The sequence below is a fragment of the Leucoraja erinacea genome, chromosome 33 (genome assembly GCF_028641065.1).
Source record: "Leucoraja erinacea ecotype New England chromosome 33, Leri_hhj_1, whole genome shotgun sequence".
Taxonomy (NCBI): domain Eukaryota; kingdom Metazoa; phylum Chordata; class Chondrichthyes; order Rajiformes; family Rajidae; genus Leucoraja; species Leucoraja erinaceus.
In genome coordinates this window covers 5,641,432-5,666,500 of record NC_073409.1, presented here as the reverse complement: position 1 = coordinate 5,666,500, position 25,069 = coordinate 5,641,432, and the positions used below count along the sequence as shown (strand labels likewise).

At 46.8% G+C, this 25,069-nt stretch overlaps 1 protein-coding gene across 1 annotated transcript in view; it reads right to left on the bottom strand.

Annotated features, from left to right (window-relative positions):
- LOC129712575 (unconventional myosin-Va-like) overlaps window positions 1-25,069 on the bottom strand; it is a 113,572-nt gene that overhangs the window by 22,151 nt on the left and 66,352 nt on the right. The window contains 14 exon segments of the mRNA XM_055661095.1: window positions 2,001-2,199; window positions 4,422-4,499; window positions 7,326-7,426; window positions 10,166-10,393; window positions 14,439-14,498; window positions 15,306-15,446; window positions 16,665-16,790; window positions 18,458-18,603; window positions 19,234-19,273; window positions 19,276-19,329; window positions 21,001-21,249; window positions 21,891-22,130; window positions 22,874-23,030; window positions 24,150-24,361. Coding sequence (XP_055517070.1) covers window positions 2,001-2,199; window positions 4,422-4,499; window positions 7,326-7,426; window positions 10,166-10,393; window positions 14,439-14,498; window positions 15,306-15,446; window positions 16,665-16,790; window positions 18,458-18,603; window positions 19,234-19,273; window positions 19,276-19,329; window positions 21,001-21,249; window positions 21,891-22,130; window positions 22,874-23,030; window positions 24,150-24,361 — 2,031 coding nt within the window.

Genomic DNA, 25,069 nt, shown 5'->3' with positions numbered 1-25,069 from the left:
AAGAGAGTGTGATGAGAAGGCAGCTGATTGACTCGTTTTGCAATCAGCGAGTGTAATTTTATTTTAAACACTTTTGGACCTAACGGACGCAACCCTTTCCTTCTTCTTCCAATGCTCCTGGAGGCAAACAAAAAACTTGGGATGGGAAATACGCAGAGTTAATGTTGGAGTAATTGGGAGAAGAATTTCCTAATTAACCTGACTATGGTGCACAAGAGCACGAGGGACATTAATAAGGTGAACACTCACAGCCTGCCTCCCCCCCCCCATAGTAGAGGATTCTAAAACTAGAGGGTACAGGCTTAAGGTGAGAGGGGAGAGACTTAAGAGGAACCTCAGGGAGAACCTTTCTCACTTAGAGGGTAGTTAGTATCTGGAATGAGCTGCCAGGGGAAGATAAATTAAGCAAATACAATTAAGACTTTTGGACAGATATATGGATAGGAAGGGTTTAGAAGGCAATGGGCCAAATGCAGGCAAATGGAACAAGCCCAATGTGCCAACTTGGTCGGCATGGACAATGTGGGCCAAAGCGCCATGATCTATAACAGATTTTATTCTCAATGTGTACTGATTTTATTCTACGTATAATATACCCGGTAAATGTGCCAGTTTAGACAAGTTATTTATCGTGCTTCGTTCACTTGTTCCAGGGATGCTTTCACACAATCCAAATGAAGAGGAACTTTGGCCAACGGATTGTCACAACTCCATCTCAGGCCAGAGAGAAAGCTTGCAGAAATAGCAAAGATCCCACAACCAAAGTAACCAACAATGAAATTTGCAAACATGCTTCGCTTTTCATTAATTAATTGCCTACACAATTCTAAAGCAAAATCACATCATGATGGACAACTAAAAGCTACTTCACACTCTATGCATAATGTAAAATGATTTAAATTGATTCCCCAAAGGTTAAATAAAATCCCCAACAAACACACATAACTTGCAGAGAGGGCGCTTCTTAATGTAAGGATATTGTTGCAAAATAAATTCTCAAATCTAACTCCATCATTGATATGAAACACATTGGAATGAATGATTGATCAAGCTACCCCAATAATTTGCTTGTAGATTCAAAGGTTTGTGTAGATTAGTTTTGTTTGGAGATGCAGCGTGGAAACAGGCCCTTCGGCCCATCGTGTCCGCACCGACCAGCTAACACTATCCTACACCAGGGACAATTTTTACATTTACCTCAAGGACAATTTACATCGAAGGCCTTCGATAGATTGGCCAATTTACATGAAGACCTTCTTGGCCACCAGTGATGCCACTTTCAAGAAGTTATGTACCTGTACTCCTAAACCCCTCTGCTCTACGACACTCCCCATGGCCTTTCCATATTGGCACATATAGTCACAAAAATAAGCACTGTGTGGGAGCAATATGCAACCAAGTGTTGTAGGCTGTGGGCTGGATATGTAGAGTGGTGTCAAAAAGGCATGTCGCTGTGTACGCTGTGGTGTACACTAGGATTGCCAATTTTCTCACTCCCAAATAAGGGACAAAAGGTCAAAATAAGTGACAAATTCCCAAGGCAATTCAATGACCGACTCGGGCATGGCTGGGTGAACGATGAGTTGGCCCGGGTGCTGGACTGCACACAAAGCCCAGCCGGCGCGACATCTCGTGCGAAATCCGGCACCCCATCCAACTCATGAACCGATGATCGGCCATGAGAAGGAGGGGTGGTGGTGTCGGCGGTAATCGAAGGTTCGAAGGTCGTACAGCTGGCCGGGCTGGCGACCGACGGGGCCACGGGCGAGGCGCTGCTGCTGCACTCCATGGGCTGCACTACGTCGGGACGGGTGAGGCGGGGCCGGACGCGGTGCTCCGACCCGACAGTCCCCTCGACCCAAGTAGTAGCAGTCAAATACGGGACAAGGGCGGTCCCGTATGGAACAAACCAATATACGGGATGTCCCGGCTAATATGGGACAGTTGGCAACCCTAGTGTACACTGTAAGCACTGCTGGTCCAGGCAGGGTAACTCTTACCAGGTTCTCGTTGGTGAGTCTGGTGATTTCATGCTGTAGACTCGCCTCGATGCGAGCCTCGGGCGGAAGCTGCAGGTTCTGAGCCAACAGCTGCTGCTGCCGATTTATCTCCTCCTTCAAGTTCTGCACCTCCCCGCGCAGAATCTCCAGCTCGTTCTCGTAAACCTTCTTCTGGCCTTGGAGCTGAGACTCCAGCAACCTGGAGCGGCAAGAGGGGGAACACAGAGAGAGGGTTGAAGAGTAACCGTGACCTTCCAAACCAGCTGAGCCAAAGCAGGCACAAAGAACTGCAGATGCTGGTTTACCAAAAAAGACACAAGAGTACTGGAGGAACTCAGCCGGTCAGGCAGCATCTCTGGAGAACATGGACAGGATAAGATTAGGGTCGGGAGTCTTCTTCAGTTTTGGGTTGGAACCCTTCTTCAGACTGAAGAAAGGTCCCGACCCAAGATATTCTCCAGAGATGCTGTCTGACCTGCTGCGTAACTCCAGCACTTTGTGTCTTTTTTGAAATAGCTAAAGCAGAGCTTGCAGCTTTGAACTCTAATTGTACAGTCCTCAGGGTGAAAACAAAAGGGTGTTATCTTTTAAACCCTTCAAAGTGGTACGGGCAAATGGAAGCACTAAATGATGACTTCTTTGAAACATTTTTTTCACGCTTTATAATTTTAACAGCAGCTAAATTATGTACTTTAACACAATGATTTACGAGCATTTATCATTTAACAATGATGGCTTTAGTGACTTCAATTTCAAAATTTGGGATTGGAAGTAACACTTTGAGAAGGTTTAAGTGTGAAAAGCAGAAATGTGACATGAACAGGAACAGCTTCACGAAACAAGTTGAAGACATAATAATTAGGCATCGGATTTAGTTTGTTTAAAAGAATCATTAACGTAGCAATGACGACGGATTATTCCCGCATCTCCAAAACCACGCTCAGCAACTACAGAAGCACAGGCAAGGAACGTGTTTAGTAGGTATTTTCTCTTTTAAGGAAATTGAATGGTCTATCCGCCATCTTTAACATCGATATCTGACCCTCGTTTAGATTATAGGTTACGTACACCAGGATTAGAACACAGGCACAGAGGAATTTGTTAGTGATCAGTGGCCAGTATCAAGGCCCAGCATTGAATCTTTCACCCCTCTCAATCCATACGCTCTTATGAGCAGCTGAGAAAGGTACGTGCTGGCCTCGGGACCACTGGGCGCCTGTCTGAGCAGGAATACTAACAAAGCAGAGTTTTGTTCTGGGGGCTGAGATGGATCCGAAGCAGAATTAAATTGATCGCATTTCACAGGGAGCCACTGATCTTAGTCACACTTCAATAGAAACATAGAAAATAGGTGCAGGTGTAGGCCATCGAGACAGCAATTCATATGATCGTGAATTGGCCTCCACTGCCTTCTGTGGCAAAGAATTCCACAGATTCACAACTCTCTGGATGAAAAAGTATTTCCTCATCTCAGTCCAAAATGGCCTACCTCTTATTCTTAAACTGTGACCCCTGGTTCTAGACTCCCCAAACATTGGGAACATTTTTCCTGCATCTAGCCTGTCCAATCACTTAAGAATTTTATACGTTTCGATAAGATCCCCCCTCATCCAATGCAGGACAGACGGGCCAAGACAGTCCTTCTCCCTGCCCTCCTCTCCAGTAAAGGTCAGTTAAGCAGCTCCACAGTTTCCAGCGATGGTATCCCACTTGGGATCACACTGTCCCAAACTTACAAATGGGTTATTTGGGAACCACCATGCCAGAGGTCATCTGTTGCCAGTCCTAATTGGTCCTGGTCTTTCATGCTTCTAATATCTCCCCCCCCCCCCCCCCCCCCCCCCCCTCCCCCCCCTTACAATTGGTTTGAAGAAGGGTCCTGACCTGAAACATCGCCTATCCATGTTCTCCAGCAGCTCACAACCATCCTCTTAAGCCAATCATTTTATAAAAAGTGATGCACAGCTATTGTTAAAGAGAATTACTTTGTTGTCCAGCGGCAAAGACGCATTAGGAAGCAGCAGACATAAAAACATTTGGTTAGAATTGGCAGCACAGTTTAACTAAGTTTCCGGCCTAAGCCTTGTTAACACAGCAAGCCTGACTCCAGGAACGAGGCCTAGTTAACACAGCAAGCCTGACTCCAGGTACGAGGCCTAGTTAATACAGCAAGCCTGACTCCAGGTACGAGGCCTAGTTAACACAGCAAGCCTGACTCCAGGTCGAGGCCTAGTTAAAACAGCAAGCCTGACTCCAGGTCGAGGCCTAGTTAACACAGCAAGCTTGACTCCAGGTATGAGTGGCTGAGGGCTGTTCACATTACCAACGTGCCAAAGCGTACGTCTGTGCAGAGAAAGGGCCCTGGTTAGTACAAACAATGAGCGGGACTATAAAGGCCCTGGGGATAACAGTGGTGGTAACCTGTTGGCTTGCTTTAACCCTTCATAAACAATCCAAAGCTCTCCATCCTCATTCAGTAACTGGCAGTCCTGTGATGGTCTTCAATGGGAACAAAACATGCAAACAGAAAATGATGGAGCAAATGAAATGTTAATAACAATGATGGTGACAAACAAGATGGAGACATATAAGGGATAACCAAAACTGCACTATTAAATCATTAACTAATTATCGATAGCATTTATTATTTATTTTACATTTCACTCTGTTTTTAAAGGCTGCCCATTAATGCGCTGTCAACAGCAACTTCCATTTACGCGGCATAACATAAAAATTGTCAACATGCTTCTGAGTTAAGTGAGACAAAGCGGGCATCGATCCAATGCAAGGTGGTCAGAGACGAGGGCAAAGAGTTCAGTGCTCAAGGAAAGAATGGAGCGTAGAAAGGCAAGAGGAATTAAGAAGACCATTTCAGAGACTGGGGCCAAGAGGGAAGACAAACCATTAAATGTGCACTCACTGGCAAACACAATTTGCATTAAGGAATTACAAGAAACAGCAGATGCGGGAACCTTCAGCAAAACAGAAAGTGCTGGAAGAACTCAGCGGGTCAGGCAGCATCTGTGGAAGAAAATGGGCAGACAATATCTCAGGTTGGGACCCTTCTTCAGACTTCTTCTGAAAAAGGGTCCCAACTTGAAAAGCTGCCCTTGATGAGCCACATGCTGAAATTGCAACTCTGAATCTTACTGTGTAGCAGGGAGGGTGGGAGAGAGGATCGCAAATCCTCTACAAATTCATCAAACAAAATCACTCGCTAATTCAGCTAAACTATGGCCATGAACACTAGTTTGAGTTTAGTCACGTGTACCGAGGTACAGTGAAAAGCCTTTGTTGCGTGCTGACCAGTCAGCGGAAAGACAAGACATGATTACAATTGAGCCATTCACAGTGTACAGATACACGAGAAAGGGAATAGTGTGAATAACGTTTATTGCAAGATAAAGTCCAGCACAGTCTGATCAAAGATGGTCCTAGGGACTCTGATAAGGTAGTCAAGACTGCTCACTAGTTGTTGGTAAGATGAGAACAATGCAGCAGTCAATAATAATGTATTATAAACATCTCTGAAGTCAGTGTTCTTCCAAAGTAGGTCATCAGTTCATTACACTGCCCTTAAAAAAAATCACTAATCCATCATCAAAAAGAATAGTTTCTTGTATCACATACAGGCTAATCTTTGACCCATTTCTGCAGAGCTTTTTTCTGAGCTAGGCTGTCTAATGTAAAACAGGGCAGCATCTGCAGTTTAGACTCATTCACAATGCCCTCCCTGCCACCCTACACAAGCTCCCCCTCAATAAAGAAGGAAGATTCTCATTTCATTCTCCCGAAACCTTTGATTCCAAGGAACTGCAGATGCAGGTTTACACACAAAAAAAAAGACAAAGTGATGGAGGAATTCAGCGACCCTTCCAAAGACAGATTGTGCTAACCATTTTAACTCCCCTTCCCATTCTCACACTGATCTTTATGTCCTGGGCTTCCTCCATTGCCAGAGTGAGGCCACACACAAACAAGAGGAACAGCACCTCATATTCCATTTGGCCAGCTTACAACTCCATGGGATGAACATTTAATTCTCTAAATTTAGGTAACTACCCAAACCGCCTCACCCCCAATCTCTTCCATTGGGCCACATCTACTGCGCACCCATTTCTCTCCTTCCCTTTCCCCTCCATCTGTATTCCTTCCTCCAGTTTCACAATTCACAATTCTTCAATCCATATCTCATACCTTCTGCCTTTTCATCTCTGGCCATTGTCCAACCATCTTCCGATCAACCTTTATCCACATCAGTTGCCACTTCCCCTTCTTTCACCATCAGCCCAGGGGCACCTCAAGGCTGTGTGTTCAGCCCCCTGCTCTACTCACTCTATACCTATGACTGTATAGCCGGACATAGTTCCAACTTCATCTTTAAGTCTGCCAACGTCACCACCGATGTTGGACGAATTGCAGATAGTGACGAGTCACGAGTGACTGAGCGAATGGTGCCACAACACAACCTTGCTCTCAACATCAGTAAGACCAAGGATCTGATTGTTGGCGTTAGAAGAGGGAAGCAGAGAATGCATGAACCTGTCTTCATCGAAGGGGTCAGTGGTGGAGAGAGTCAACAGCTTCAAGTTCCTGGGCGTGGATATCTCCAAAGTTCTGGAGATATTCTGGATCCAGCACATCGATGCTATCATAAAGAAAGCCCATCTGCTTCCTCAGAAGATTGAGGGGATTTGGTAATTCGATAATTACTCTCTTGAACTTCTATAGTTGTACAGCAGAGCATAGGGACTGGTTTTATCAGGACCTGGTTCAGCAATTTGAGTACCCAGGAACGAAGGAGATGACAAACATGGTGGACACTGCCCGGTCTATCATGGATACTGACCTCCCCACCATCGAAAAGATCGGCAGGAGACGCATCCTTAACACATGACACGGTGGCACAGCGATAGAGTTGCTGCCTTACAGCGCTCGAGATCAGGGTTCGATCCTGACTGCGGCTGCTGCCTGTATGGAGTTTGTACTTTCTCCCTGTGACCTGCGTGGGTTTTCTCCGGGATCATCGGTTTTTCTCCCACACTCCAAAGATACGCAGGTTTGTGGGTTCACTGACTTGGCATAATTGTAAATTGTCCCTAGTGTGTGTAGGATAGTATAAGTGTGCGGGGAGTGCTGGCTGGCGCCAACTCGGTGGGCCGAAGGGCCTTTTTCTGCGCTGTATCTCTAAATTAAACTAAAATTACAATGAATGGGCATCAGGAACACTTTGGTGCGGGAACAGAGGGTAGAAATGAGATGGTGGGTATGTCAAAGGGCACATGCAACAATCCACCTTTGTCTAACAGCCAGTTAGTTAGTTACCTGTTGGTTTCCTTGAGCCCAACAAACGCTTGGGTGATTTCTCCCTGATCCTTCATTTTCCGCACATCCTCCAGAAACAGTATTGGCTCCGTCATCGTCTCCTGTAACAAGAACTCATTGAGGATTCCTGCAACACTTTGCACTTTAAGTTTGCTGCTGAACAAAGCACTCCCACCAAAGTCAAAATAAAACCAGGCAGGTGAATGGGCTGATAAGAGTCATAGAGCGATACAGTGTGGAAACGGGCACTTCGGCCCAACTTGCCCACACTGGCCAACAATGTCCCAGCTACACTAGTCCCACTTGCCTTCGGTTGGTCAATATCCCTCCAAACCTGTCCTATCCATGTACCTGTCTAACTGTTTCTTAAACAATGGGATAGTCCCAGCCTCAACTACCTGGGACATGTTGGCCGGTGTGGGCAAGTTGGGCCGAAGGGCCTGTTTCCACATACTATGACTCCATAAGTGATAGGAGCAGAATTAGGCCACTCGGCCCATCAAGTCTACGCCATTTAATCACGGTTGATCTATCTCTCCTAACCCATTCTCCTGCCTTCTCCCCATAACCCCTGACAAACGTACTAATCAAGAATCTAACTATCTCTGCCTTAAATATATCCATCGACAGCCTCTACAGCCTTCTGTGGCAAAGAATTTCACAAATTCACCACCCACTGACTAAAGAAATTTTGTTAAAAAAGTCCCGAAAAGAGACCATGAGGGGCATGGATCAAGTGACAATTCAGTCTTTTTCCAAAGGTGGAGCATTCTAAAACTAGAGGGAATGGGCTCTAGATGAGAGGGGAGAGATTTACGAAGGACCTCGGGGATACTTTCTTCACTCATATCGGGAATGAACTGCATAAAAAACTATGAAAGCGGATATAATTATGACTTTTGCACAAATATATGGATACAGACTGTTCAAAGGGATATGGGCCAAATGCAGGCAAACGGGACTAGCCCTGCATGCCAACATGGCTGGCGTGGACAAAGTGGGCCAAAGGTGCGCTCCAGGACTCTGACTGTAAGTTCATCTCTTCCCAGGTTTGTTGGAATCAATGGTGGCCATAAAAAGAATCAAAATCCAGGAATGTTATCGGGCTGCCTCATCCACTAACGTACCTGGTGCAGGAGATGTGTCATCTCCCTGAGGAAGCTCTAACCTCTCTTGTTAAACTCCTGTTCCCCCCCCCTCTCCTCCCCCCACTTCACACGACAAGACCCCCATGAACCATTTTGACAGCACCTCATATTTCGCTTGGGCAGCTCACAACCCAGCGCGATGAACGGCGATATCTCAAATTTTAGGTATCCCTTGTCTTCCCTTTCTTCCCCCCTCCCAAGCATCCGACTAGTTCCACTGTTCCCATCATTCCATCCCTTTGTTATCCCCTCTTCCCCAGCCAACAATGGACCATTGTGGTCTCCACCCTGCCTTGGCCATCTATTACCAGCTCAGCTTAGTTTGGTTTGGTTTAGTTTAGGTATACAGCGCAGAAAGAAACAGGACCTTCGGTCCACTGAGTCCGCACCGCCCAGCGATCCCCGCACATGCATTGTTTTAGACTTTTCTTCCCCCCAGTTCCCTCTCCCCCTCTACTTCCAGAAGTGAGTTACTCCAGCACTTTGCTTCTATCTTCAACTATTCCTACCTCCCCCGACCTGGCCCACTCCCCTGACCAATGTCCGCCTGCCTCCAAGATAGTGGGAAAATGGCAGAGAATATTAAATTGGCCTTCAGTACCAAGGCATAAAAACAGAATCAGATAAAGGTGAGCATTTACCTTGTTCTCCTTGAGGTGAGTGATAGGTGCAGAAGGAAAACACAAGATAAGAATTAATACATTAGAATTAGAAAACACTAAAGTAAATTTACAACATAACGATGAAATGGAATGCAGAAACAATAATCTAAATATAGATATTACAGGCTTATTAAAGCTCCAGTTCTATTCTAAACAAACCAAGCAATAAATAGGCTAAGCCTCAGTGTCTCCGTTCAACACAAGGTTCCAGCACCAGTCCAGGGGGCAAAAAGGGTAAATAGGTTTAAAGGGCAGAGGGGAAAGATTTCAAAGGGACTCATGAGGGAATAGTTTTACACAGAGGTTGTTGGGTGGAACAAGTTGCCAGAGATGGGTATGATTGTGACATTTAAATACCAGCTTTGTGGTGGGAAAGGTGTGGGACAGGTGCAGGGATAGGGGACTGGCGCATTAGGCAACTTGGATGGCACGGATGCACGGGGCCAAAGAGGTTTATGGGGGGGAAGGCAGGAGAATGGGGTTAAGAGGGAGAGATAGATCAGCCATGATTGATAGATAGATAGATATGCCATTTATTGTCACTATACATGTACAGTGAAACTGAAAGCTGCTCGTACTCAGTGCATACATACAATTTAGCACAAAAAACAAGAAACAGAAAAAACAAAAAACAGAAGGGAGATGGGGGAGGGGGGGAATAGGTGCACAAATTCTGCGGTGCTACATACATATATACATATATACAGATGGAAGTCCGTGTTGGGCGGTGTAGTCAGTGCATGTGTGAATTTGAATTTATAGTAGTTATAATTCTCGGAAAGCAACTATTCCTGAGTCGGCATTGAATGGCGGAGTAGACTTGATGGGCCGAATGGGCTTAATTCTGCTCCTATTACTTATGAACATAAGTTTAGTGCGGGTGTCAGGGGTGATGGGGAGAACGCAGGAGAATGGGATTGAGAGGGAAAGATAGATCAGCCATGATTGAGTGGTGGAATGGACTTGATGGGCTGATTCTGCTCCTGTCACTGATGACCTTATGATGGGGCCTACACCCACGGGACTCTACCTTGCACGCCACCGCTTCCTTCTGGCTGACCAGCTGGGACCGCAGGATGAGAACCTCCTCCTTACGGACCTCTAGTTCTTCAGTGGCTGCATTCAGGTGGTCGAGCAGCACCTTGTACGCAGGTGCACCGGGGGCCGTGGCCTGTGGGGCCGACTTATCCGTCAGGGCTCGGTGCAGCTCGTTCAGCTCATTCTTCAGCTTCTTGTTCTCCGACTCGAGTTCTTGTCTCTGTGAATTGAAGCACAAGGATGCCCGTCAACATCTTCTCCACTGGCTCGGCCTTTGAAAGTCAAAATAAATTATTGCCTGCATTTGAGGAGTCCACAACATAGAAATTAGGTGCAGGAGTAGAGGCCATTCGGCCCTTCGAGCCTGCACCGCCATTCAATATGATCATGGCTGATCATCCAACTCAGTATCCTGTACCTGCCTTCTCTCCATACCCCCTGATCCCCTTAGCCACAAGGTCCACATCTAACTCCCTCTTAAATATAGCCAATGAACTGGCCTCAACTACCCTCTGTGGCAGAGAGTTCCAGAGATTCACCACTCTCTGTGTGAAAAAAGTTCTTCTCATCTCGGTTTTAAAGGATTTCCCCCTTATCCTTAAGCTGTGACCCCTTGTCCTGGACTTCCCTAACATCGGGAACAATCTTCCTGCATCTAGCCTGTCCAACCCCTTAAGAATTTTGTAAGTTTCTTAAGGGATACAACCTTGTACAATCTGTGGGATTTATTGCCACGGACGGCTGTGGGGGCCAAGTCAGTGGGTATTTTTTAATGCGGAGACTGACATGGTCTTGATTAGTACGGGTGTCAAAGGTTATGGGGGAGAAGGCAGGAGAATGGGGTTGAGAGAGAAAGATAGATCAGCCATGATTGAATGGCGGAGTAGGCTCGATGGGCCGAATGGCCTAATTCTGCTCCTATCACTTATGACTCCAGATAAAAATAAATTACACTAATTCTCCATCTTCATTCACTACCCGATAAAATTGGACGCAAAGATTTCTCCAGGCAGTTGAGGAACTAAATATTTGTTGATGGTTGAACTGAGGCCTACAGATGATGTTGAATAAACCACGTCCATTTTGAGGATGCTTCCATTTCACACAGATTATGTTTAGGTTTGGATTTAGATGTATTATTGTCACGTGTACCGAAGTATAGCGAGAAACTTTGTTTGGCATGCTCTCCTGGCAGATCAGATAGATGCAAGCAGTTTAAACTCAATTGCAACAGATCAAGGGGAAGATACAGAGTGCAGAACTGTAGCACATTGTAGCGCATCAGTTCCAAAGACAAAGTCCAATGTCTGCAATGGGGTGGAGGTGAATCGGACAATACCCTAGCTCATAGAATGACCATTCAGAAGCCTGATAACAGAGGGGAAGCTGTTCCTGAGCCTGGTGGTGCACACATTCTGCCCGATAGAAGCAAGTGGGAGGGACAAGTTTTTGATTACGTTGGCTGTATTTCCAAGGCAGCATGAAATGCTGCTGCAAGGGAGAATTTTCACTGCCTGCATCTCACCATAGCTGCCCATCGGACACTAAACGCGAGCTGGTGTCTGATCTTGGTCCACCGGCAGAAATCTGCTTCACTGCCACCAGGTGGTGCAGTTGGTCATCTTACTCACGACCTTCAGCAGACGCCTTTGTACCTGCAGCTGTGGAGATGCCGCCTTCAAGCTGGCAAAGTGCCAGACGCCCGCCTGCCCTGGCATGCACACACTGGCGGCAAAGGGTGGGTGAGGCAGGGTCAACCCAGAGGGGACTCGGAACAACACAGACTCAGGAACAGCATCTTCCCCTTTGTTATCGGTCTTCTGGACAATAGACAATAGGTGCAGGAGTAGGCCATTCGGCCCTTCGAGCCAGCACCGCCATTCAATGTGATTATGGCGGATCATCACTAATCAGTACCCCGTTCCTGCCTTTTCCCCATTTCCCCTGACTCCGCTATTTTTAAGAGCCCTATCTAGCTCTCCCTTGAAAGCATCCAGAGAAACTGCCTCCACCGCCCTCTGAGGCAGAGAATTCCACAGAACAGTATTTCTATAAGCTGATTCACCTCGACCCCAATGCAGACATTGGACTTTGTCTGTGGAACTGATGAGCTACAATGTTGAAAAATATATTCTACATCTTTCCCTTTGCTCTGTATATATTGTACTTGAGGTGTGTGTGTGTGTGTGTGTGTGTCTGTGTGTCTGTGTGTGTGTGTGTGTGTGTGTGTGCGCGCATATGTGTGTGTGTGCGCGCATATGTGTGTGTGTGTATGTGTAATATACACACACAATTATACACACACACATGCAGACACACACACACACACGTGCACACACACACATATATATATATACACACACACGCGCGCGTATACATATATACATACAACACGTGTGTGTAAAAATTATATATGAAATTTCCATATACATATGTACAGTATTATCTGTTTGGATAAAATGCAAAACAAAGCGTTTGACTGTGAATTTGACTGAATCGTCTTCCAGGTTCGTAGGTTCATTGGCTCCTGTAAATTGGCCCTAGTGTAGACGTGGGGAACCTGCGGCCTTCTAGGCCAATAAGTGCGGCCTTTTGAATGAATCCAACTTTTATAGAACGAATCCTTATATTTTTATTAATATGTTTTTGTTCGTCTTATTATTTTTATATTAATCTTAAGATGAACGTATTTAAAATACCAAAGAGTAAAAGAAGATTCAACAAAATAATCCTATATCTAATTGAAGTTTCTTGGATGCGGCCTTGTTAGATTACAACTAACTTAATGCGGCATTCAAACATGAAAAGGTTCCCCACCCCTGCCCTGTGTATCGGATACAAACGTGGGGAAGCATGGATCTAGTGTGTGGGTGATCAATGTGGACTTGGTGTGCCAAAGGACTTGTTTCTACGTTGCATCTCTCAACTCTAAACTGTACCCTGATATACGTGACAATAATCAACCCACACTTAAACTGCTTCCCACGCCTTTGGCAGCTGTTCAGTCCCAATCATTTCCTATTTCTAAAAATCTGAAACTGTGTGAAGATGAAAATATTTCATCATGAATGGATTGGGCAGATCAGAAGCATTTGCAATGAGTTTAGTATTCTATCTATTAGGACTGTGAAGAAGCTTGCATTTATCACTGTCCATGACTAGAGAAGTCCACAAAGTACTCCACAGCTGATGAATCATTGATGAAATGTACTATAGAAAACATAGTCTCTACATCCACAGCAACTAACAGGTGACTCAAAGCTCCCACACGCAAGAGCAGGACCCGATTATCAATTTTTAATTTAAGATTTGTCAGGTAACTATTGGCCAGCAGGCCAGGCCTTTTTACCATGCTGCATCCCAAGTAAATAAAACCCGAGATCTTTGGTCCACATACTTGGACTTTCACGTGGAACTATTCAGGTTGAGGTGTGTTTACTGGAGCCTCTCGTAGCTTGGGCAACAACAACCAGATGGAGCGGAGTCTGGGAAAGCTCCTGTTACACCCCAATGCCGACACACGAGGGAAGTCCTCCTCCCACCCACCACGCCCCCACCCCAACATCAGAGATAGATAGATTCTTGATTAGTTCGGGGGTCAGGGGTTATGGGGAGAAGGCAGGAGAATGGGGCTAGGGGGGAGAGATAGATCAGCCACGATTGAATGGCAGAGTAGACTTGATGGGCTGAATGGCCTAATTCTACTCCCATTCCTTGTGACCTTAAACATGGCGCCCAAGGTCAAGAAGCAAGCTGTCCCTGCCACGACTGAAGCCAAATCCAAAGCCTTGAAGGCTAGGAAAGGCATTCACAGTCACAGGCAGAAGAGAATTAGGACAACACGTCCCTTCAGGAGACCAAAGACACCAAGACTGAGAAGGCAGCCCAAGTACTCCAGAACATGTGCTCCCAGGAGGACTGAGTTATGGACCATGATGCTAGCATTTTACTAACATCAGGTCAGGTCGGAGTGAGTTCCCCCCGCCATGGGTACCATGTAATCCCGTGCTGTGGACCCCCAGCAGGACCAAAAACAAGACCTGTCAAATGGCGGATGAGCTCCTAGCGAGCAAACAGCCATCCACACTTCAGTAGAAGTTGCGATCACTGTCGTACACGGCATTGTAAGGAGTGAAGAAAAACATGAAATGTAATTCTTCCCTCTCTTTGCTTCTCACAAGAGAAGTTGTTCATTAAATAAACTACTCTCTGGGGGGTGGGAGACGGACAGCCGCAGGGAGAGATCGCTCGCCGGCGCCCCCTACCTTGAGGGATTCGTATTCCAGTTCCGTGCTCCTGGCCATAAGTTGCTGATCTTCTGCCTCCTGGTGAGAAACACAAACAAAGTTGTCCGGTCAACTCTAACGTTGCACCACCGTTGCTGCCTCACAGCACTGGAGACCCCGGGTTCGATCCCGACTACGGGTGCTGTCTGTACGGAGTCTGTACGTTCTCCCCGTGACCTGCGTGGGTTTTCCCCGTGAGTTCCGGTTTCCTCCCACACTTCAAAGCTGTACAGGTTTGTAAGCTAATTAGCTTGGTAAAAATGTAAATTGTCCCTGGTGTGTGTCGGATAGTATTAATGGGCGGGGATCGCAGGTCGGCGGGGACTCGGTGGGCCGAAGAGGTCAATTGGCTTCTGTAAATTGTCCCTAGTGTGTAGGATGGAACTAGTCAATCGCTGGTCAACATGGACATGGTGGGCCGTCGGGCCTGTTTCCACACTGTATCTCGAAACCCTAGTCTATCTGCAACTCTCATCTTCCAGGGTCTCTACATCCATCCTGGGGGGTAGAACTCTCCTCCTGATGGGATTACAATCAACCTTTTATTTTTTGCAAACCAAAATCTGCAGTTGCCTGTGTCTCATCTGATACAGAAGGCTGTGGAGGCCAAGTCAATGAGTATTTTTAAGACGGAAATTGGTACAATTCTTGATTAGTACGAGTGTTAGGGGAGAAAGCAGGAGAATGGGGGTTGTGAGGGAAAGATAGATTAGCCCTGATTGAATGGCGGAGTAGACTTGATGGGCCGAATGGCCTAATTCCGTTCCAATAGCATGTACAGCATGCTAACCAAAGGTTCTGCACTGTATCTCGGCACATGCGACAATTCTAAACGTGAACCTTCACCTTTTTGCTTCTCAGTGCCTGCTCCTCTTTGGTGTCCAGCTCCACCTGCAAGGCTTGTTTCTCCTGCTCCAGCTCAGTTACCCGTTTCTGCAGCTTCAGGAACAAGGACATGTCCAAAGCTCCCTTCATCTCTGGATACTCCTGCAACAAGCAGAACAGTCAGCGATACAAATGGGGAGGGGGGGAGGGGGGGAAACAGCTGATGCTCCCTTCTCCGTGCTGGAGGAACTCAGCAGGTCAGGCAGCATCTGTGGAGGGAATAGACTAACGAGGTTTCAGGTCTGGACCCTTCTTCAGGCTGATGGAGTAGGGGAAGGGGTAATCTCACAGGAAAGTCATAGATGGGACATGTGACATTTTCCCACCATCCCAGACTGACGAAGGATCCTGACCCAAAACATTAATTGGCCATTCCCTCCACAGATGCTGCTTGGCCTGCCCAGTTCCTCTGCTCATCTTTCCAGCAGTTGCTGTGTCTACCTGTGTAGGAAAAAAACTGCTTTTATTACCAAAGAATCACACAAAGTGCTGGAGTAACTCGTCAGATTAGGCAGCATTTCTGGAGAGAACTGAAGAAGGGTCCCAACTCGAAACGTCACCCATCCTTTTTCTCCAGAGATGCTGCCTGACCCGTTGAGTTACTCCAGCACTTTGTGCCTTTCTTTGTGTCTAACCTTCCTTCCCTGAGATTGGGCTGAATTCCTTCTGGGTTACCAACTGTGGACAAAGATGGGCACAAACACGCTTCTCATCCCTCCTGACTTCATGCCCCTTTCCCCTTCAAATAAGGTCACGCCAGGGAGAATCCATTTCAATCCCAGCAACGGATTATCTGAGTAACGTTCCATCCTTCGAAGATAGACACAAAATGCTGGAGTAACTCAGCGGGACATGCAGCATCTCCTGCTGAGTTACTCCAGCATTTTGTGCCTATCTTTGATTTAAACCAGCATCTGCATTTCCTTCCTACACACCCCAACCTTCATCTAGAACTACTAACATTAATGTCTCACCCACATACCAATGGACTTGGTTAGTTCCTGAACAAGTGGTATGTTTGCACAACGGTAGAGTTGCTGCCTTACAGCGCCAGAGACCCAGATTCAATCCTGACTATGGGTGCTTTCTGTACGGAGCTTGTACGTTTTCCCTGTGACCTGGTGGGTTTTCTCCGGGTGCTCTGGTTTCCTCCCACATCGCAAAGACGTACAGGTTTCTAGGTTAATTGGCTTCAGTAAATATGCCCTAGTGCAGGATAGCGTTAGTGTACGGGGATCGCTGGTCGGCGCAGACTCGGTGGGCTGAAGGGTCTGTTTCCACGCTGTATCTCTAACTTGGCCAACAAAGAATGGAACCTACCTCCGTTCTTCTCGTCACGTCCTCCGATTCTCCAAGCTCTGAGGACAAGAGGGAGTTGTAGGTGTATTCCGACTCGTTGCTGCTGTGGGTGGAGTCCGTCCTTCTGTGGCCGGGCTTGGTAATGCTCTGCAAAAGGGGTGGGGAATCCTCAATGAGTAACGCACCTGAATCTGGGGAATACTGCAGGTTTGGTGCAGAATTGGCGGCACGGTGGCGCAGCGGTAGAGTTGCTGCCTCACAGCGCCGGAGACCCGGGTTCGATCCTGACTACGGGTGCTGTCTGTACGGAGTTTGTACGTTCTCTCCCCGTGACCTGCGTGGGTTTTCTCTGGAATCTCCGATATCCTCCCACATCCCAAAGATGTACAGGATTAATTGGCTTGGTGTAAATGTAAAATTGTCTCTAGTGTGCAGGATACTGTTAATGTGCAAGGATCACTGGTGGACGTGGACTTGGTGGGTCGAAGGGCCTGTTTCCGTGCTGTATCTCTAAACTAAACTACGATGCCCAAAAGCCAGATCCTAAAGTCTTTCAGGATATCACCAGGAGGACCTGAGCTATAAGTGGGGGGGCGGTTGGTCTGATTAAAACGCTTCCATGGAATGCGGGAAAGTGAGGGATGGATGATCTTATAGAGGTGTATAAAATCATGAGGGGCCTGGATAGGGAGAAGGCACTGTATCTTTTTCCCCAACGAAAAAGCTGCAGCAAGGAAGAATTTAATTGCTTCATTGTTGGGGAATGAGAATAAAACACACTTGACATGTGACCCTCAAGAACTAGAGGGCATATGTTCAGGGTGAGAGGGGAAAGATTTGATAGGAATCTGAGGGGCAGATTTTTCCACACAGAGTGGTGGTGGGTATTGGAATGAGCCAGAGGAGATAGCTAAGGCAGGTACGAAAACATTTAGAAGACACTTGTACAGGTTGACGGGTAGGAAAGGATTATGTATGGGCCAAATGCAGGAGACTGGGCCTTGCTGGGATGGGGCATGTTTCTCTGCTCTATGACTGAGGAAGGCTCAGGGCGGGGGGGGGGAAAAAGAAAATAAGGATCTTCGGACCAATGTTGTCCAAAGAAACTGTGTAGGATTGATGGAGGGAGCCAGCGCGAGTCACTGGAAGTGTAGAACCCGGGTCTCTGGATGCTTTCAAGAGAGCTCGACAGCTCTTAAAGATAACAGAGTCAAGGGATATGGGGAGAAGGCAGGAACGGGGAACTGATTGTGGATGATCAGCCATGATCACATTGAATGGCGGTGCTGCCTATTTTCTATTATCTATTGTCTATTGATTGCATTGGAGAAGGTCTATAAACTACCTGGATTCTGATGAAATGAGAGGGTATTTTTTGGAAAGAGTTAGTAGCAGGACAAGTGACAAGGTCTTGAGGAACTGGTCCAACTGTGTGGCAGAGGTTGAGAAGGGAAGTTGGTTTTGGAGGAGTGGAGAACATTGCAAGCGATGGGTGCTGGAAGATGCAGAGATGGATCTGGGGCAAGGCCACAGCAAGGTGGAGAGAGCGGTGGCTTCAATGGGAAACTGCTGATCTATGGCAAAGTGACACTGTGCCATTGAGGAGTGGTGGTGGAAGCAGATACAGTAGTGGTATTAAAGAGGCTTCGAAATAGGCGCATGCATATGCAGGTAATGTAGGGATATGGATCACAGGTGCAGGCAGAGGGGATTAGTTTAACCGTGGTGTCGGGCTTGGACATTGTGGGCTGAATGGCCTGTTCCTGTGCTGGTCTGTCGGATGCTCCAGACATCAGTGTGTCCAAGGTACTTACAACCAAAGACATCTCTTCTTTCAGGTTGTCATAGCGTTCCTCCAGTTTGCAGAACTCGTTGAGCAGAGACTGATACCTGGACCTTTCATCATTAAGGTCAACCTGAAGCTGTTTGGTTTCTTCTTCATTCTGTCTTTCCATTGTTTCTGGAGGACAAGCAGAGCACTATGAGACGTTGAACTTATTGGACCAGTGTGACATCAATACTTTAGACTTCAGAGATGCAAACATGTCCTTTGGCCCACCCAGTCAAATCCACCGATCACCCCATTACACTAGCATTATCCCTGCACCCGAGGGACAATTTACAATTTTACCGAAGCCAATTAACTTACAAACCTTTATCTTTGGAGTGTGGGAAGAACCTGGAAAACCTATGTCCTCACAGGGAGATCGTACAAACTCTGTACGGACAGCACCCGTAGTCAGGGTCTAACCCGGGTCTCTGGTGGTGTCAGGCATCAACTCTACCACTGTGTCACTGTGCCACACAAAGACCAGATGCCTGTCTAAAACCGGCTGGTGATCATTAATAATCTGTCTGAACCTAACCTACGCCAGAAGTCTAACATGAACTGAAAAAAAAACATGGAGTTTTAATTATATAATTTTTTAATCTGTAAAGGACAGTGTTGATTTTCCTACAATATTCATGTCCTGTGGGACAAAGTCTACTGCTGTGACCTCACAGTCAGATTTCATCCGTTCAACCTTGCTCCAGTCCAGCCCATCCCCTACTACACTTCACCTGCATGGGCAATGGAGGACTCACTCACCTGTTATCTCCTTGGCCTGCACCTGGATTCGGCAATTCAGATCATCTCTTTCTCGCTCTTCAGCAACGCGTTCTGCTCTTTCAGCTGGGTCACCACCTGAGGAGAAGGGCAAGGGCAGTTTTAGTCTCCTCACCTTTGACGATCCACAAAGCTGGAGATGGTGCAGAGAAGTTTTACCAGGATATTTAAGAAGGAACTGTGCAGATGCTGGAGAATCGAAGGTACACAAAAAAGCTGGAGAAACTCAGCGGGTGCAGCAGCATCTATGGAGCGAAGGAAATAGGCGACGTTTCGGGCCGAAACCCTTCTTCAGAAGGGTTTCGGCCCGAAACGTTGCCTATTTCCTTCGCTCCATAGATGCTGCTGCACCCGCTGAGTTTTACCAGGATGTTGCTGGGACTTGAAGTTCCTGAGCTATAGAGGTGTATAACATAAGGGGAATAGACAGGGTGAATGCACAGAGTCTTTTTCCCAGGGTCAGGGGAAATTCCAGAACTAGACCGCACAGATTTAAGGTGAGAGGGGAAAATATTTAATAGGAACCAAAGGGGCAACTTTTTCCACACAGAGGGCAGTGGGTATATGGAGTGAGCTGCCAGGTGAAGGACTGGTTAATGGATAAGAAAGGTTCAGTGGGATGTGGGGCAAATGGGACAAGCTGGGATGGTCGGCATGGACGAGATGGGCCGAAGGGACTGTTGCCAACCTGACTCTTTGATTGCCAATTCTATACCACGTGACAACAGTCTGTGCACGCTCAAGTGTTTGAATCTCACCCAAGGAAAAATTGAGATCTCTTAAGCAACGGAAAATAACACAATCTTGAAGGAAAATAGGGCAGTCAGTGCATCTGGAGATACTTGTGAAGAAACATTGCACGATACTAACTTAATTTTATGAAAGTGTGATACGATAACCACCGTATGATAAATATAAGATGTTGGTGAGGCTACATTTAGAGTATTGTGTCCAGTTCTGGGCACCGTTACAGGAAAGATGTTGTTAAGCTTGAAAGGGTGCAGAGAAGATTTATGTTGGCAGGAACCGAGGCTCTGAGATACAGGGAGGGGTTGAGCCGGCTAGGACTCTATTCCATGGAGTGCAGGAGGATGAGGGGTGATCTTAGAGAGGTGTATAAAATCATGAGAGGAATAGATTGTGCAAGTGCGCAGTGTCATTTTCCCCAGAGTACTAGGAATCGAGGACCATATGTTTACGTTGAGGGAGGGAAAGATTAAATAGGAAACTGAGGGGAAACTTTTTCATACAAAGGGTGGTGGGTGTATGGAACGAGCTGCCGGAGGAGGTAATTGAGGCAGGGACTATCGTAACGTATAAGAAACACTTAGACAGGTACAGGATAGAATAGGTTTAGTTCGTGAGTTTATTGTCATGTGTCCCTGATAGGACAATGAAATTCTTGCTTTGCTTCAGCACACAGAACACAATAGGCATTTACTACAGAACAGATCAGTGTGTCCATATACTATAATATAAATATATACACACCTGAATAAATAAACCGATAAAGTGCAAATAACAGATAATGGGTTATTAATAATCAGAGTTTTGTCCGAGCCAGGCTTAATAGCTTAGAGGGATATGGGCCAAGCACAGGCAGGTGGGACTGGTGTAGATGCGACATGTTGGCCGGAGTGGGCAAGTTGGGCCGAATGGCCTGTTGCCAATGCTGTATGACTCTGACTAAGAAGTTTTATGAAGGCTCCCACACAACATCGTAGTGCTCAATATACAGGACATACTCACCACATCTGTCTCCGCTTTGTATTTATCCGCGCTCTCTTCAAGACGCTTCTTCTGAGCCTGAGTTTCCACGAGCTCCTTGCGCAGTATGGCAATCTCCTCCATCAGGCACGTGATCTTGTTGGAGGACACTTTGGCGCTGCCCTCGTTTACCCGCAGCTTGTCGACCTCCGTCCGCAACTTGTCCGTCTCGTGGGTGTACGTGGACTCCAAGCTCACCAACTTCTCCAGCAGAGATTTCATCTCCTTGGTCTACATTGAAAGACAAAGATGCCAGGGCATCACAGTGAGAATCCAAGGCCTTTCATTCACCTGCTGTGCCGCTCCACAATGGACTGAGGCACATCTCTGCACAAACCTCATGGATGGTTCAACACCCGGATGTCATTGGAGAGCAAAGGGGCCAGAGGAAGTCGTTCAATCACGTACACTAACAACATTTTAAATACATACGGACACGGAAAGGAGGTGGATCGGAAAAGCCCAGAGGATCAAGTGCAGGCAATTGGGGATCGCTCAATGTCAGCTGGGTCAGCATGGACAAGTTGGGCTGAAAGGCCTCTATGACTCTCACAGATAAATGCGGCAGAATAACTCGTCTTTTGGGACGTCGAATGCAAAGGCAAAGTATGCAGTTAATGGCAAGATCCGTAACAGCATTGATGTAGAGTTGGGGCTTGGATCTTGCTGCCAGGGGTGGTGGTGGAGGTGGATATGTTAGTTGTGATTAAGAGGGTTTTAGATGGGCAATGGATGTACAGGGATTGGAGGGTATAGACTATGTGCAGGCAGAGGAGATTAGTTTAAGTTGGCATTATGCTTGCACGGACATTATGGGCCGAAGGGTCTGTTCCTGTGCTGCATGTTATCCATTACAATGACATTGGTCGTACCTGGTTATTGACTTTACACTGCAGCTGCACGATCTTGTTCTCCATGCCAATGTTGAGAGTCTTGTAGTGTTCCACCGAGCGGGCTTCGATCTTCAGCTTCTTCAGCTCTCGCTTGGCCATCATGCGCCGGTAGCAACACTGCAGGTAGATGATGGCGTGGTGCGTCCTGCGGTACTTGCACCTGGCCATCCAGCCCCGCATGTGCTTCTGAAGAATGGTGGCTTTCTGTTCCCGGAGGATCTGTTTGGGAAAGGAAGAGTTTTGAACGGGTAAACGTTGGGGTTCTAACCCATGGTATAAACTGGCCGCACCTCTGGTAGCAGTGGCAGCGTTAAAGGATACTCAGTATATAGTGTAGATGGAGTCAATGGTGGGAAATCTGATCTGTGTGATGGACTGGGCTACATCTACAACCCTTTGCAATTTTCCCAGACCAAGCTGTGATGCAAGTCGGCAGTATGCTTCCATTGGCACATCTGCAGAAATTGGAGACATGCCAATCGCACAGATGTTTGTTGGAACTAATCTCTGCATGAAAGAAAATATATCATCAGAAGAGCAGCACGGTGGCGCAGCGGTAGAGTTGCTGCCTTACAGCTCCAGGGACCCAGGTTCGATCCTGACTACGGGTGCTGTCGGTGTGGAGTCTGTACGTTCTCCCTGTGACTGTGTGGAATTTCTCCGGGTGCCCTGGTTTCTCCCCACACTCCAAAGACATTGTCTAGGTTAATTGGCTTCTGCAAATTGTCCCTAATATGTAGGATAGGGTGATTGCTGGTCGGCAAGGACTCGATGGGCCGAATGGCCTGTTTCCACATTGTATCTCTAAAGTCTAGAGGATCTATTGTGCTCATGTAGAGTATAATTTGACAGCATTCAGGACAAGCCTTGCACTGTACCAGGAGTGACAATAAAGAGACTATTGATTTGTCCTCATGCATCTCACAGTGAACTATTGAAGTGTTCACAGTTACAGTACTTACAGCTTTGTATTGTCTCCTTCCCCGGAAGCCTCGTATAAAAGACTGGATGACAATAGTCGCTGAACGGAAGCGCAGAAACTTCTGCCGGGCTGCGTACATGCGCTGGTACTTCTGGATGAGGATGGCTGCACGGGTCCTGCGGAGGAACTGGGCGTAGCTGTAATGCAACAAAGAGGACGCAGTTATTGATAGGTTGAGAGGGGCAGAGCATGAGCGACAGGCAACAAGGCAGAGTTAGGTTAGTGGCTGCGTGGCATGGAGGGATACCAGATGCCCACGATTGCTAAACTCCTGTAAACCAAATGATATAAGCTCTTCCCTGACAGCTCTAGGAGATCAAGCACGGACGGTCTCATTGTAAAGCTCTCATACATGATAAGAGCAGAATTAAACCATTCCGCCCATCATGGCTGATCTATCTTTCCCAATCAACCCCATTCTCCTGCCTTCTCCCCATAACCCTGACACCCATACTAATCAAGAATCTATCCCCCGCTGCTTGAAAAATGTCCATTGACTTTGCCTCGGCAGCCTTCTGCGGCAATGAATTCCACCACACTCTGACTAAAGAAATTTTGCCTCATCTCCTTTCTAAAGGAACGTCCTTTAATTCTGCACCAACTAGACTCTCCCACCAGTGGAAACATCATCTCCACATCCTTTCACTATTCGGTAAGTTTCAATGAGTTCCCCTCATCCCTCTAACCTCCAGCGAGTACAGACCCAGTGCCTTCAAACGCTCAACATTGTCTCATTCCTTGCATTCGAAGGACAATATCTCAATTCTAAACAATAACCCTATGTAAAAGAATATGTGTGTTATGATTGTGTTTATAATTTGTTTGGTTGTTTTGTTGTTTGTCTTTTGCACAAAAAATCCGCGAGCATTGCCACTTTCATTTCACTGCACATCTCGTATGTGTTTGTGACAAATAAACTTGACTTGACTTGACTAGTTTGAGATTCTCTCTGAAGAAAACATCCTTTCCTCAACCCCCCTGTCAAGGCCCCAAATATTCAAAATTAATTTTATTGTCACAAAAAGCTGGAGTAACTCAGCGGGACAGGCAGCATCCCTTCAGACTGAAGAAGGGTCTCCATCCGAAACGTCACCCATTCCTTCTCTCCAGAGATGCTGCCGGTCCCGTTGAGTTACTCCAGTATTTTGTGTGTAGCTTCGGTTTAAACCAGCATCTGCAGTTCCTTCCTACTAATTTCATTGTCACCGCATGTGACCCCGGCGCATTGCTGGGATCGCTCTCGGAGAGCCGCTTACCATCTGGCCTGGTAGCCGCGTACGTATCGCTGGATAGTGATCGCTGCAGACCGCATACGCAGGTACTTCTTCCGCTGCAGCCAACTCCGGATGGTCTTCTGGATCCTGATGCAGGCCACACGGAGCTTGTCGGCACGCAGTTTCTCCAGGTAGGCTACTTGCCCAGCCCGGAAAAAGATCTTCGTTTTACCAAACTGATACTTGTCCTGGTCCTGAAGGAAGGGCACAAAGTTAGAACAGTGCGTGGGAGATGGGAACGTCTACAACCACAAAAAGATAACAGCCCAAAACAAATCACCCAGACACGTGGTGTGACAATCTCCCATCCGATCAACGACACGCTCACATCAATGACCATAATTATTCAGCTTAATTAATCTAGCAAGACTAAACTCCTGCTTGATGTTTAGACTTGAAGCTTTGAATTAAAACCAAGAAAGGTTTTTGGATTTAGACACTTATGTTTACTGGCTCAATAAATTAAGTATTAATCCTGCCTTCAGTCAAAATACTGAGGCTGCATCATGAACAAATGTGCGGTGTCTGCGTTTTAAGTCCATCAATCATCTGTCAGGCATTTCCCAAGAAATATTAATTCAAGAGGGATTTATAAAGACAGATAAAATACCGAGAGACTGTGTGCGCACATTTTAACAGATGAACTAAATTTATCATTATAAGTGGTGCAGCGGTAGAGTTGCTGCCTTATGCCCCTGTCCCACTTAGGAAACCTGAACGGAAACCTCTGGAGACTTTGCGCCCCACCCAAGGTTTCCGTGCGGTTCCCGGAGGTTGCAGGTGGTTGCCAGTGGTTGCAGGTAGTGGAAGCAGGTAGGGAGACCGACAAAAACCTCCGGGAACCGCACGGAAACCTTGGGTGGGGCACAAAGTCTCCAGAGGTTTCCGTTCAGGTTTCCTAA